This window comes from Acomys minous (genome assembly GCF_964271855.1).
Source record: "Acomys minous genome assembly, chromosome: 10".
Lineage (NCBI taxonomy): Eukaryota > Metazoa > Chordata > Mammalia > Rodentia > Muridae > Acomys > Acomys minous.
The window spans coordinates 63,656,196-63,671,445 of record NC_140491.1 but is presented as its reverse complement, the minus strand read 5'-3'; the positions used below and the strand labels follow the sequence as shown (position 1 = coordinate 63,671,445).

At 54.0% G+C, this 15,250-nt stretch overlaps 2 protein-coding genes across 2 annotated transcripts; both read left to right on the top strand.

Moving 5' to 3' along the window:
* The first annotated feature begins 36 nt into the window (after positions 1 to 36).
* Positions 37 to 1,561, top strand: TMEM203 (transmembrane protein 203). The gene has a single exon (XM_084800129.1). The coding sequence runs from the start codon at positions 306 to 308 to the stop codon at positions 714 to 716; it is 411 nt and encodes a 136-aa protein (XP_084656255.1). The 5' UTR covers positions 37 to 305; the 3' UTR covers positions 717 to 1,561.
* Positions 1,562 to 4,281: 2,720 nt separating this feature from the next.
* Positions 4,282 to 13,588, top strand: TPRN (taperin). Its single transcript, XM_084800128.1, has 4 exons — positions 4,282 to 7,831; positions 12,493 to 12,724; positions 12,812 to 12,918; positions 13,033 to 13,588. The coding sequence occupies exons 1-4, from the start codon at positions 5,963 to 5,965 to the stop codon at positions 13,093 to 13,095; spliced, it is 2,271 nt and encodes a 756-aa protein (XP_084656254.1). The 5' UTR covers positions 4,282 to 5,962; the 3' UTR covers positions 13,096 to 13,588.
* The last annotated feature ends 1,662 nt before the right edge of the window (positions 13,589 to 15,250 follow it).

The window sequence follows — 15,250 nt, the reverse complement described above, 5'->3', positions numbered from 1 at the left end:
GAAATGACGCGTTTAGTGTGCGCCGGCGCGGGAGGCGGCGGCCGGGGGGCGGGGATAGCATCCAAACGTCGCGGGCTTCTGCTAGCATCCCGTTCCTGGTCCAGGTTCGGGCTCCGGAGGGCGGCAGAGCCCCGGGGCCGAGGTCCCCTCCCCCCCTTCCCCCCACCCCCGCCAGGCTGGGCTTCTTGCTGCTTCGCGTGTGCAGCGGCGCCAGCAAGCGGTAGCCAGGCCCGAGGACGGAGGGCTCACGGCTCGGTGCGCAGCGCCGTCGTCGGCCAGACTCGGGCCGCTATTAAACAGGCGCGATGTTATTCTCGCTGCGGGAGCTGGTGCAGTGGCTGGGCTTCGCCACCTTTGAGATCTTCGTGCACCTGCTGGCCCTGTTGGTGTTCTCCGTGCTGCTGGCACTGCGAGTGGATGGCCTGGCCCCGGGCCTATCCTGGTGGAACGTGTTTGTGCCCTTTTTCGCCGCCGACGGGCTCAGCACCTATTTCACCACCATCGTGTCCATTCGTCTCTTCCAAGACGGGGAGAAGCGACTGGCTGTACTGCGCCTCTTCTGGGTTCTCACCGTCCTTAGCCTCAAGTTTGTATTTGAGATGCTCCTGTGCCAGAAGCTAGTGGAGCAGACTCGAGAGCTCTGGTTCGGCCTGATCACGTCTCCGGTGTTCATTCTCCTGCAGCTGCTCATGATCCGGGCCTGTCGCGTCAACTAAGCCTCCTGCATGGGGCTGGAAATGGAGCGCTGCGCGCGGCTGGAGTGCTGGACCTTCCAATCCAGACCCTACTTGGTGCCACACTGGAGGAGCTTTGGTCAGAAATCAGTGTCTGCCTGTGCCCAGTTTACCGTCCAGTTTTCCCTATATCTAAGATTGTTTCCTCAGCAAAACTTAAAAAGCGAAGCCTCGGTTATTAAAATGTATTTCTTGTTAGCCATGCTCTTGAGTTGCCAGACAATGCTGAACTTTTCTGACATTTTGGAAACTGCATATAAGTAAAATATTCTGATAGGCTCTGACTATTTCTCAGTGCTGATGTGCCCCTGTATAAATCAGCTTGTTCACCCAGCAGTACCGATCTCAGAGCTTACCCCTCCATCTGTCCGTGCCAGACTTCTTTATACAGTTGATAATGTGCGAGGGCTTGCGTCGCCTTTTCTCTGTTCTGGGGAAGAATGGTCTTTTCTTCATTGCATCTCGCATAGAGCCAGCAGACTGTTGAAAGGAGCATGACCAGGACCCTGTGTGGCTATCTGCCATCCTGAGATGGAAAAAAAATCTGGTCTCAAGACACTGTTTGATTTCCTGTCCCAACAGATAGCAGTCTCACGGACTTTCCTACCACCTTGTGGCAGGCATCATTAGTACACCTGAGACAGACAGACTTGATAAGGGACCAAAGACAGGAACTGGGGCTCACAGGCCCCTGGAAATGGATACTTACACATAGAATTGTGAACAGCTGGAGTTCATTGGCCTAAGGTCTTTTGTTTTATGTCAGTCATGTGCCAAATGAGACCATTTGCTGAGATGGAAAAAAAAATGCTTTCTGAAATCAACAATACACTCGTAAGCATCTCAATGTTTGAGTAAGGAGAAGGCTAAGGTGTTCCTTGCTGTGTTGACAGCTGCGCAGAGGGTTGAGGTTGATAGCACACCAGAACATATTCTGGAACACAATGGGTGCTAGAGTGTTTTTGGAAAGTCCCTGTTTCTTGTTTTAGGAGATGGGTAACTTGCACCATTTACCCACCCCTCACCCCCCCCACCCCCACCCCCGCTGAAACAAGTGGCTCTACTATGTGACACCCGAGCTGTCGCTTCTTATTAGTGTATAGCCATTGGTGACTCTGATGACACCCCATAGAGTTGAGATGACAAATGATCGACTGAGGCCTGTTTTTTCATGGCCCAGATGTGAGGGTGGTTTTTACATTTGTAATCAACAGGGATGACCTTTAACTTCCAGTCTTATGTGATTCTGGGAATCAGATCCACAGCATCATGCATACTAGGCAAGCATCATCATCATCATCATCATTATTATTATTATTATTATTATTATTATTATATCATCATATCATCACTAGTACTACTACTACTACTACTGAAACAGGCACTCACTGTAAAGCCTTGACTGCTGTGGAACTTACAGAGGCCTGCCTCTGCCTCCCAAGTGCTAGGTTAAACGCATGCACTACCACATCTGGTTAGGCAAGCATCCTAGCAACTGAGCTACCTTATGTTTTTTACATTCTAAGATTATTTCTCTCCCTCTCTCTCTCTCTCTCTCTCTCTCTCTCTCTCTCTCTCTCTCTCTCTCTCTCTCTGTGTGTGTGTGTGTGTGTGTGAATGCAGGTACGTGCATACCATACCACTCATGCAAATTATTTCTTTTGGCCTTGTGATATTAGGAAGCAAACTCAGGTAGTCTGGCCTGCTTGCAAGTGCCTGTATCTGCTGAGCCATCTCATAAGCTCTAAGTTTTACATTTTTAAAGGCTTTAAAACAGGATGCCACACTTTCCTGAAGTGGCTGGAAAAAAAGAAAAGGAAAGGGACGTGTGGCCATAGCTTTGTTGGTAGAGTGTTTACCGGTAATCTCACTTTGGGTGGGGTGGAAGCAGGAGGATCAGAATTATGTTGTCACTGGAAGCATAGCTGGAAGCCAGCCTGGGCTGGGAGGGGGAGGGGGAGGTGAAGAAGGGGGGATGGGAGGGGAGAGTCTAAAGGAACATCGACAAAAGTTAATAGTTGACAGACCGGATGTGCCGTGGGGAGTACAGGGTTCCTCAGCATGCTTAGCTGTTTGAGCTGGATCATTCTTCTATTTTGCTTTGTCTTTCAAGACAGGGTTTCTCTTGTGTAGCCTTGGCAGTCCTGGAACTCTTTTGTAGACCAGGCTGGCCTTGAACTCACAGAGATCTGTCTGCCTCTGCCTCCCAAGTGGTGGGATTAAAGGCGTGCGCCACCACCACCCGGCCCCTGGATCATTCTTTATTGTAGATGAAGAAGAGACTGCCCTGGTGATGTGAGATGTTTAGTAGTGAGCCCGGGTCTTTACTTACTGGATGTCAGTGGCAGCCTTCATTTGTGATAATCAAACGCTTATCCTGTATAGCCATGTTTCCTGGTGACAGAGCTGTCCTTGTTGAGAATCACTAGGGTGATAACTTAGTGTGGCCCTTTGCAGAGCAGGCAGGTATGCTGGTCTGGGCTCCAGCATGGCAGCTTATGCCTCTTCTGCTGGGGACAAATAGTCTTGTCACACACTAAGCAAGATATGAGTTAAGAGGTGACATGGTTGGTTTGCCCCCAGCTAGAAAACATGTCTCCAATTCAGGATTGGGCTAATTTTTTTCAAAACAAGACACAAGCTGAACTTTGGACTGGTTTTCCTTGTAACGTTTCTTAGGTTTGTTTTCGTGTGTTTCTGTTTTATTTTGGTAACTTGGAATTGGGAAGTCTGCGTATAGAAGAAGCCTTGAGAAGTAGAAGTTTCCTTTGGAGAAGTGATTTGAGGGGCGGGGCCTATATATAGCTCAGTGGTGGAGTGTGTGTCCAGCATTCAAAGGCTCTATGTCCAATCCCTGATACCACCAAGGGGTAAATAAGTTGTTGGTGTTTTTTTTTTAAAGCTTTTTTATTTGGGATTTTATACCTCTACCTCCCTTCCAATCCTTATCCACCCTAATCCCTTCCAACACCCTAGCAGCAGGTAAGAGAAAAAGGTTAGTGGAAAAGGACTTGGCATATGTCTCTTTAGGGACATAGTTCCTTGGGGCAAGTCCAATCTTCGTTGTCAAGATATCCTGTAGTTCACCAAACCAGCAATAGCAAATGCAGCTGCAGGACAAACCGGCAGTGGGGGGGGTGGTGCAGGGAGAGCTGCAGCCGGCAGTGGATGGGGGGGAGGGAGAGCAGCAGCCTTTCGGAGTACCTGCTCCCTCCGCCCCCGACGTATATCCTTCTCCAGAGTCCCCAGAATTAAAACGATCTGCAGCTAGCAAAGTACCTGCCCTTCTCAGAGCCTGCACAAGATTGATTTATCTATTATTATGAATTCAGTGGTCGGCCTGCATGTACACCTGAAGGCCAGAAGAGGGCACCAGATCACATAGATGGTTGTGAGCCACCATGTGGTGGCTGGGAATTGCACTCAGGACCTCTGGAAGCGCTGACTGCTATCTCTCCAGCCTTGTTTGTTTGGTTTTTTGTTTGTTTGTTTGTTTTTGTTTTTTTGGTTTTTCAAGACAGGGTTTCTCTGTGTAGCCTTGGCTATCCTGGACTCACTTTGTAGAGCAGGCTGGCCTCGAACTCACATTGATCCACCAGCCTCTGCCTCCCAAGTGCTGGGACTAAAGGCGTGCGCCACCACGCCCGGCCAGCCCTGTTTGTTTTTTGAGACAAGTTTTTTTGTTTGTTTGTTTGTTTTTTGTTTTGGGGTGTGTGTGTGTGTGTAGCCTTAGGCTGTCCTGGAACTCACACTGTAGACCAGGCTGGCCTTGAACTCACTGAGATCTACCTGCTTCTGCCTCCTGAGTGCTGAGATTAAAGGTGTGCGCCACCACTGCCAGGATCATAACTGAGTTTTTAAAGAAACCAAAACTGTCACTACAATAAGTGATTTGGGAAAGATTTCTGGAAAGCTAGAATTTAGTTTATAGTCTCCAGTTTAATGACGCGGGCAGGCAGGTAAGCTAAAGTTACGGTTAAAGTGGTGCCAGCTATAGACTGCAATGCAACCCAGAAGCCAGTAAAGGTACCTCCTTGCGCCCCCCCCCCACCCCCCCGCCCTCAGGCTGAAAGTTCAGTTTTTGCAGAGATCCACATTCCATGAAGCAGAGTCCCTGAAAGGCAAGTAGCAGCAGAGGCAGCAATGCCAGGCCTCCGCTGCCTGTTGACTTGTAGGGCAGATAAAGGAAAAACAGACAAGCAGTCTGTAGCCCCCAATTCCTAATGCCTCCAAGCACTTGCCCTGCTGTGTACGCTGGGAAGGGGTGTGTGTTGAGCACTAGGCAGCTCTGCCCAAAGAAACTGCAAGACTTGTCGGCTGTGAGGTTGTGCCCTTCAGTCACTAGTTCCTACCCGTTCTTGGAGTGGCTGGGACCTGCTCTTTCCCTAGCTTTTGTACTCTTCTGCACGACAGAAGTGTGAGGCTCTGTTTCTATGTGTAATCTGTGTACAGAAATGAGGCTTTTTGGAGCTTCCTACACATACGGATACCTGGCAAGACCATGGACGGCAAGCTGTGTATCAGATATTCACACACGTAGATCTAATCAACAGGTCTGGGACCTACAAAACTAAGATTCTTCTAAAAACATTTCCGTATGCCAGAAGGAGCATCCATCTTTAGGTGCGGAAAGGGCCCTTGCCCGGCTGCCCACGGCGGTGCAAGGACTCCAGACTGGAGCAGGGCTAGGGTCTAAATGTTGCAGGCAGGTGCAGCTTGTGTACTTTCTACAGAAGCAACGACTTCCTGGGTCCCGCGTAGAGCTCTCTGCCAAGAAAACAGAGCGGATTTCAGAACGACGATATAGTCAGAACCGGGCGAAGGTCTTCTGGGTCGCAAGGGTCCGCGACTCGATAAACCAAACGAGCCATGTTTTAACTGGGGATGCAAGGCACCGGGTCAAGAGCTCAAAGGCGGAAGTGAGGATCAGCCATTGAACGGCGCCTCACTAGGGAGCCTGTCGACGGACCTTCACCAATAGGGACTGGCCGGTGCCGGTCTTAGTCCAATGAGAACGCCAGAGGGGCGGGCCTAAGTGGGTGTTCTCCAATCAATTAAGCCGTATGCCTCTGTTATGGGTGGGCAAGTCGGCTCTTGGAACCAAGCGAACTTGCCCAATTGGCGGCCACTAATGGGGGGCGTGGCACGGCGCGGTACTAAGGCAGGACCTGAGAGTCTGTCCGGCGAGCGGCCGCCGGTGCAGTCCAGTCGGCGGCCGCATCCCCAGCATGGCCGGCCTGGGGCGGCCCGACCCGGGGCCGCGCACCGCGATGCCCGCCTGGAAGCGGGAGATCCTTGAGCGGAGGCGAGCTAAACTGGCTGCCCTAAGCGGAGGACCGGGACCCGGAGCGGCGCCGGAGGGATCGAACGAGCGGCTGGTGCTGGCCGAGAGTCTAGGTCCGCTGAGCGAGAACCCTTTCATGCGACTTGAATCGGAGCGGCGGCGCGGGGCACGGCCCGCTCAGCAACTGCTGGAGCTGTACTGTCGTGTGCCCGGCGTGCGTACCATTCGAGCCGACAACATCCTCATCATCGAGTCAGCGCCTGGCTTCCCGCCCGCTGTGCGGCCCGCTGCGGGCATCCGCGCAGCCGAGGTAGTGGTGTATGAAGCGCCACAGCCCGGCCGTGTCAGCCGCCTGCTGGAGAAGTTCGATTCGTCAGCGGTGCCCCGCCGCCGGGGGAGCCCCGAGCGCTTCCGCCCTGCGCTCCCGCTGCTTCCCGTGGCGTCTGCACCTACTGCCAAGCGCGCTCCCAACAATCGGTCGTTGGCTCCTGCCCCACCTGTGCCCCCCTGCCAGCCTGCACTCCCTGTTTCACCTGTCCCCGTTACCCAGCGCGCGGGTCATCGTTCCTCCTGTTTCGAGCCCGCGCACCCCGATAACACTGCAGGCCCCGCTCGGCGCGGCGACTTCCTACAGAAGACCGGCAGCAACTCTTTCACCGTTCACCCGCGGGGCCTGCCCCGCGGTGCGGACAATCGCTCGCTTTCTAATGGACCCATGACCCAGGAGTCCCCTGCCAGCCCTGCCAATGGGCTGTCGGGCTCTCCGCCTGTGCCGGGCAAGTGGAAGCCAAAGATGGAGTCAGGGGAACCCTCCCTCCACTCGCCCTCAAGCCCTGGGACCCCAAGTGCCACTACAGTTGGGCCCCCTGCCTTTCCGGCGCCCAGCCCAGCCAGTGCCACCCCCAGCCAGCGCCAGTGGGTCTCCTCTGCTACCAGCGCCAATGATTCCTTTGAAATAAGGCCAGCCCCCAAGCCAGACATGGAAACTATCCCAATAGGGGACCTTCAGGCTAGGGCCCTGGCCAACCTCCGTGTGAACTCCCGAAACTCCTTCGTGTTGATCCCCAAGCGCAAGGCCCCTGGAAACTATCCTTCGCAAGGGAGGCAATCCGAGGAGCCAAAAGGGGAAATGGGCTGGGCCTCCAGGAGCCAGGGGCTCGGATCCCAGCTGGTGTCTACAGAGGATGGTTCACTTGCCCCAGAGAGGAGTCCCTCGGCTGCTGAGATGCAGTGGGCAGTCAGGGAGGGGGGATGCCCTAGGCCAGCCACTTCCATCACAGACAGGTCTGTTAGGTGGCAGAGGCCATCCTCACCACCTCCATTTTTACCAACCACTATTGAAGCTGAGCCAGCGGAGGCCTTGGAGGTTCCTGGCTTGGCCAAGGATGATGGCCAGGAGCCTGTGAGGCCAGGACTTCCAGTCACCTTCATTGATGAGGTAGACTCAGAGGAGGAGGCCTTTCAAGAAGCCAAACTGTCCTCCTCAGCAGTTGGTGTGCCTCCCCAGGACTACCTGCACCTTGCCAGGCCTGGGCACACCTCAGAACTCCCCAACCGAGGCAGCAACACTTTCATAGTAGTGCCTAAGAGGAAGCCAGGGACCCTTCAGGAGCCACACTTAATTAAGACCAATGGGCAGTCCCAGCAACAGGAGGCTGAGGAACAGGATGCTGACAGCCTCTCAGGCCCCCACACTGCCCTAGAGAACACCCTAAAGAAACGCTACCCCACTGTGCATGAAATCGAGGTGATTGGTGGATACCTCGCCCTGCAGAAGTCCTGCCTCATCAAGGCTGGCTCCTCAAGAAAAAAGGTAAGTGCTAAGGAGAGGGCCGCTGGCACGGACAGCTTGTACATAAATCACGGGAGAATTGGACTGTGTGGTTGTGCCAGGTCCAGGGCCTTTGTTGTTGAGCTGTGACTGCCCAAGCCTACTACTGTTTACCTCAGAGATGTGGGAGACTGGTTAGGTAATGCAGAGCTCCTGTATCTCTTTGGAATGGGTAGTTCCAACTAACTGCAGGCCTGCCTTCAGCCTGGCCTGGCCTGGCCTTTGATTTGAAGGTAGCCTGACAAATTCCTATGGGACTCGGCTTGGACAGATATCCAGAGCCAAGATGGAAACGGAAGGAAGTAGGCCAGTTGTTCTTTGTAGGTCCTCCTCACTTTGAGTTCAGTCTGGGCACACAGCACATAAGCCAGTTGGAGGGGGTTCTCAGCACCCTAGAAGAGCTTGTCAGGGCTTTGCCTTCTGCAAGCATGGATTGAGCACCAAGGCCCATGCTAGGCTTGGTCAAGAAGGCCTTGGGCAGAGAGACTCAAGAACAGTCCCCCCAGAGGCTCAGAGCTGGCCTGGGTGAACTGTATTTCCTGGTTAGCTCTGGCCAGTGGCTTGGAACCCTCTGGGCACATGGAAAGCGTTCCTCAGATTCTTCCTGATTGTTCCAGGGTCTGTGTTTGTCCCCTGGGGCAAATTCCAAGGCCAGCTCCACATGACTCTCAGTCAGCTGGTACAGGGAGGTGCACCTTTCCCTTCTGCTGAGATGGCAGCTGCAGTGTCTTCTCCACAGCAGCTAGAGTTGAGGTTCGCCCAGGATTATGCACCCCACCCCCACCCCTTGCCTCAATTTCCTTGGGGGATCTTTTGTAATGAACCGTTTACCACCTCATCACTCTTCGTTTTTTCCCTCACATGGGCTTCCTGTCACAGTTGGCCTTGGCATCATCTCTCCTGCGGGCTCCATCTGCCGGGTCAGGCAGCCACGTGATTTTTGTGAGGGGATTGTGGGGAGGGGACTCAGGGCTGTAACAGTTTTTTGCCACATGAGATCATGTCTCTCCCACTCGCCCCTGTGCTCTGTCCTTGGGGCAGCCTGATCTTGACCCCTTCCCCTTCTTTTCTGCTCCTCCCCTCCTTGCTCCTTAGTCTCCACCGTGGCTTCTCTGTGATGCTGCTCTCTATGCGGATGAGGTCCTGAGGCTTGGGACGTCCCTGAGGCCACAGAGCTATACTCAGGCTCCTGTTTCCAGAGTCTTGCTCCTATCCTGGGATACTCCTTCACCTTGAATTTGGCTTCTTGAAAAAAAAAATTTCCCCCCCCAGACAGGGTTTCTCTGTATAGCCTTGGCTATCCTGGACTCGCTTTGTAGACAAGGCTGGCCTCAAACTCATAGAGATCCACCTGCCTCTGCCTCCCAAGTGCTAGGATTAAAGGCATGCACCACCACGTCCAGCTCTGCTTCTTGAAACTTAAAGGCTGCCACTAAGAGCCTGGCTCTCCTGCCCCTGTCTAGAGACAACTGTGAGAATCATTCATGGCTGGGTTAAAGTGAGAAGGGCAGAGCTACCAGGTAAGGCCTAGGATGGGGCCCTGGCCAGCAGCCTGCTGTCCAGCCAATCTGAGGGAGCTGGGGTCCAGATGGATGATATTTATGATGGCCAAGTGGCCTGGGCAGGGCTTCCATAGCAGCACAACCTGCTGGTTGTGCTGTCCTGCCTGTGCATGCACCAGATGCCCTGCCCAGCAAGACACAGAATGCCTGTGGGAGGGGGAGGGCACAAAGCTGCCCAACCTTCAGAGCAGTGTGCAGGGTGAGGCCCTCGCGTACTTTGTCCTTCTCCTGACATTTCTCCTACCTGCAGCCCCTGGGGAAGCCCAGGGTGCTCCTTCTGAAGGCCAAGCCTTTGGCCTACCACAGGCTCGCTCCTCCTGTGGGAGCAGGTGGTCCAGAGGACCTTGGGGGCAACTGCACCCTTTGTTTCCCTTCCCCACTGTGACTGGGTGACCCCAGGGCAATGCTGCTGGTTTTCTAGGGTAGAAGTGAGGGACTGCTCTTCATTGGGCCTTCTAGGCAGTAGAGCATGGTGTGAGGTAGCCTGCCTCGGGTTGGCAGTTTGGCAGCGCATTTCCATTTAGGTTATCTATTGGGAGAAAGGGGCCTTCTCTGAGCTTGTGGAGGATGTTGCAGCCTCCCGGCCCCATTGTTTTTCTGGTAAAAGGGTGTCCTTTCACCTTTCCCTCCCTGGCTGGGAGCACCAGTGGCTCCTACCTGTCTGGCTGCTTCTTCCTCTTTCCCACCTCCTGTTCCTGTGCCACACCCAAACATGTTAGTGTCCTCAGGGTTCAGGTCTCCCATCCTCCCCAGCAGTGGAGCCTCCACCCTAACTTCTGTGACCTAGTTATGGCCCTCAGCCTGGCTCCCACTTGAAGGTGTAGCTATCCGTTTGGCTCTTCCCAGCAACATCGTCTTCCTGTAGTCTGCAACTATCTTCCCTAGTTGAAGCTGGCCTGAATTCAGTTCCTCTCACCCAACTCTTTTCATGAGGAACCCCTAGATGGTCTTTCTGGAGCCAGGGACCCCAGAGAAGGACTGGGCCCTTACTGATGAAATCTCACTGGCACAGGGTCTGCCCCCAGGAGGAAGCAGCTGTGAATATCCCAGTTGGTTAGCTCTGATCTATTGTCCTGGCACCCTTGGGAACTTTGGCTGGGGGCCAAGGTGGGGGATGGGAGCCGACAGTGTATGCAGAGAGTGGGGGCAGGGTCCGGCCAGTTGAGCAGTTTCCCAGCTTTGAGTCCCAGGGTGGACACCTTTTGGTAACCCAAGCTGGGTGTGTATGGGTAGAGCAGGCTGAGGGAGAACAAAAGGGCCCTGTAAAAGCTGGGAGGTTCTGCCACCGAAGGCCTGTGAGAGCCCAGAGGTTCCATCACCTGCCTGCCATATTAGGTGTGCTGGGTAAAGTCCCCCAGACACTGGTGACCAGGTATATACAGTGACAATCCCTGTCTATACCGTTCCCACCTGCCCTGGCGGCTCCACCCCAGGAAGGGGTCATAAACATGAGTCACCCATCCGACCCACTGACCTATGCTAGGAGGAGGAGGCCTAGAACACTGGTCTGGCAGACGAGACAAGGGAGATAGTAAGTGGCTGGGGTGGGGGGAGGGGGACTAGGTTCCAGCTGAGATGCGCAGGCTTATGAGCCATTCCCCACCCCCAGCCTGGCCAGGCTGTGCCAGGCACCGTACCCACACGTGTCTATCCCCCTCAGCCTCCCTGCTGGGAACTGGTCATGCAGACTAATAGGGTGTGCTAATCTAGCTGGGCCTGTATTCTTAGTAGGGGGATGGGCCTCAAGGACTCCATCCAGGGGCTTCTTTCGTATAGAAGGTTCCAGGCCTGTTAGGCCCTATCCTGCCCTGGGCTCCTCCTAGGGTACCTGTCTCAGAATGTTAGTCAGGAAGGCCAGGTGACAGCATCCCTCAGCTCACACCTCATTGTCTCCATTGGGATCTAGTCTTCAGGGCCCATCTGGTCCTTGGGGCCAGAACAGGGTACAGTGTGTATTCATACGGCAGGAGTGGACATCTCTCTGTTTTGCCTGATGAGGGAGGGGGCCTCCCCATCTGCCTGTTCATGAGTGGAAATGGACAAAGTATGGAGGGCTTGGGAGAATAGATGCCTCTGAGCAGGCTGAGGAGGATCTGGGAGCTCTGGCTCCTGGGGCAGAGGATCTCTCAATGGGTAGAGGGCTCAGGGGTACTGATAGCCAGGTGGGCAAGTGTAACCATTGCCTGAGAAGGATGGAGGGCCTCCTGCTTTTGTGGGCCCTCGGTGCCTTCTGTGGCCTGTGCGAGGGTCACTTTGCTGCCTCAGGACAGGCTCAACCCTCCTGCCAGGCTGCTCTTCTATCCTGCTGGGCCTCTGGCTCCTTCCACGGGAAGAGGGGGAACCTGAGCTGGCTGGTGGTGTCCTGTGCCTGGGAGTTTAATATTTCGAGCCCAGCAAGGCTGCCCCATCTGCTGCAGCGAGTGCTCAGGTTCACTACCAACCCACCGTGGAGTCCAGCTGAGAGGGCTGGGGAGCCCCAGGCTGAGCCCAGCTGAGAGGGCTGGGGAGCCCTAGCAGAGATTGTGGAGCTGGGCTCCCAGCCCATGTAGCAGGCAGGAGGAGCATCTGAGGGTTGCCCGCTGGGAGAGAAGGGAGACTTCGCTTGAATATGAGAGGTACAGAGTATGGGAGCAGCTGGGGAAGTCCCTGATGGTGTTGCTGGTACCCTAGACTAGGGAAGTGGGCTCCCCACCAGCCTGAAACACGGGTGACGTCCAGCACCTTTTGTTTTGTATTGGAGACAGGGATCTCTGTGTAGCCCTGGCCATCCTGGAACTCGTTCTGTAGTTCAGGCTGCCCTCAGACTCAGAGACCTGCCTGTCTTTGCCGCCTCGGTGCTGGGATTAAAGGCATGCGCCACCACTGCTAGCCTCTTAAGCTGGCCTCAACAGTACGATGGCTGGTGCCCAGGATCCTTTAGTACACAGATACCCAGAACATGGAATTAGCTTCAGGAGCTGCTGCAGGCAGAGGGTGGGGTAGGTGGGGGACTATAACTCCTGGAATAGGGTCTTCTCTTCCTGCGTAGCATCTCTGCCTCCCTGGGTGGCAGGGCCCTGCTAACATGGCTCTTACTTCTAGATGAAGATCTCCTTCAACGACAAGAGCCTGCATACAACATTTGAGTACCCCTCTGAGAGCTCCCTGGCACAGGGCGAGGCAGAGGAGGAGGAAGAGGAAGGAGAGGAAGACTGTGAAGAGGAGGAGGAAGCAGGACCTGACTCGGAGAAGCCCTTTGCCCTTTTCCTGCCGCGGGCCACGTTTGTAAGCAGTGTGGGACCTGAGAGCCCCCGACTACTAGATGGCAGCTCAGGTAACACCACCTGTTGGGACGGGCAGCCTGGGAGCTGAATCTGGGCCACGTTTCCAGCGATCCATGCCTGTTCTCTTTGGCGCACAGGTCTATCCAGCTACACTCCAAAGCATTCCATGGCCTTCAGTAAGTGGCAGGAGCAGACACTGGTGCAGGCTCCAAGTGAGGTGGAACTCCCACCAAAGGATGTGATGGTAAGCCAGATGGGGAGGGTGGTAGGGGTGAACACCCAGACCAGCAAAGGCTGACTGGCCTGGGGAAGGGCCGATGCCTGAATAAGCCTTAGTGGCTATATTCTGTTCTTTCAGCTCACACCTGCCAGTCAGAACGATCTCTCGGACTTCCGCAGTGAGCCAGCCCTCTATTTCTGACCCCTGGAACTGTCAAAATGGCCAAGACTTAGCCGTAGGTGTGGTGGTCCTGGAAGCCAGTCAATACCCAGGAGCCCTGACTCTACCCTGTGCCCCTTCCGTCTGGCTCTCCCTGTCCTCTTCTCTCTCTGTTGCCTCCTTCTGCCTTTAGGGCCAGGTCTGAAATCTCACTCCAAGGAAGAACAAGTGGAAATTGCCTGTGGGACAGGCTGACGTCTGTCTATACTGTCCCAACTGGGATGAGGTGGAGGCCTGAAGGGATCTTGCCTTAGGGTGCTGTTTTGTCCTGACTTGCAGCTCCTGCCTTCTGGAGTGCTCACTGTCAGGAGTGAGAGGCTGTCCTAGCTATTTGTTATTTGCTGAACCCCAAGCTCCTGCCCTCAGCCCATGATTCTACTATGGTGGAACTCAGCTACCCTTCACAACAGATGGCAGGGTGTTGTTCCCCCCCCCCCCATCCCTTTTTGGACTCAATAAACAGCACTGTAACAAGGCTGCTAGTTCCGTCTTTACACACCCTCAGTCTGAGCACAAGGTGGAGGCCGAACTTGGGCCCCTGTGTGCAAAGAAGCAGAAGGTGAGCTCGGTCGGGTGTGCTCATACCCTGAGGGCTTGCTGGTCCAGGCTCTTGCTCTTGTTCTCTCTCCAACCCGAGCCTGTTAGGTTCTCCCTTGGGGCTAACACAGTGGGAAGCAGACATAATCTCTGGGGTCTAGAAGTCCATGACTCAGGGGCCTAAGTGTCAGATGGGAGGAAGGTGTGAGTGTTACAAATGACTGGACTTGCCATGGGGCCAGAAGCCTGGGAAGGCAGTTAGTCGTGTGTACCACAGGAATGGAGGTAAGCACAACTCAGGGGCTTTCTCCTGTCTGATTTGGATACTACCTGTCCATGAGCCTGTAACAAGGCCATAGCAACAGAATTCCCAAGGGTCTAGGGAGCTGCAGAGCTGCCTGCTTGGAAACTGTTCTCAGAGGCCTGGGCAGCCAGTGCAGAGACAGGGCTATTTCCAGATACAAAGTGGCATCGAAACTGAATGCAAGTCTTTTTCCTGTCACCTAAGAGCAGATGTACTGCTTGAGTGGGCTCAGGTGGAGTGTTACATATGTTTCCCTCAGAGAATAAACCTACCTTTATGGATTTTTTGTTTGTTTGTTTAAGAAAGGGTCTCAGAGGCCTGGCAATGGTGGTGCTTGTCTTTAACCGCAGCACTCGGGAGGCAGAGGCAGGTGGATTGCTGTGAGTTTGAGGCCAGCCTGGTCTACAAAGGGAGTCCAACACAGTCAAGGCTACACAGAGAAACCCTGTCTCAAATAACAACAAACAAAACAAAAAAAGGGCCTTGGGGCAATAGAGATGGGGCTTAAGAGCGCTGGCTGCTCTTCCTAAGGATCTGGGTTCAATTCCCAGCACCAACATGGCAACTTACAATTGTCTATAATTCCAGTTCTAGGGGATCTGACACCCCATATATATATGTGCAGGCAGAACACCAATGTACATAGATTTAAAAAAAAAAAGGGGGGGTCTCACAAGCCAGGTGTGGTGGCACATACCTTTAATCCCAGCACTCGGGAGGCAGGGGCAGGCGGATAGCTGAGAGTCCGAGGCCAGCCTGGTCTGCAAAGAGAGTCTAGGACAGCCAAGGCTACACAGAGAAACCCTGTCTCGGTAAAAAAAAAAACAAAAATTGAACAAACAAACAAACAAACAAAAGGGTCTTAAAGAAGAAGTGTCTCACATTGCATCCCAAGCTGGCCTACAGTTTACTCTGCAGACTAGAATGGTTTTGAGTTTAAGGCAAACCTTCTTTCCTCAATGCTGGGGTTATAGGTGTAAACAATCATACCTGTTTTATGGCTCTTCTTGGTCAACAAGTAATTCCAAACTTGCCCCTGAGAAGCCAAGGCAAAGGGCTGGGCTACAGGGCACACGGAACTAGGAAGTAAGCAGCATGGTTGGGAGCTGGGCCCTGGCAGCAGTAGCAGTGCACTGGACCACACAGAACTTGGTACTGAGGGACGGATATGCTGTATGAAGAATCCCAGCCTATGCTGAGACGGAGAACCAGAACAGCTGGTATATGGTGTTTCCAGCTGTCTCTGAGCTCTGTACTGAGCACTGTGGTATAGCAAAGCCCCCCCACAGAAAAGTT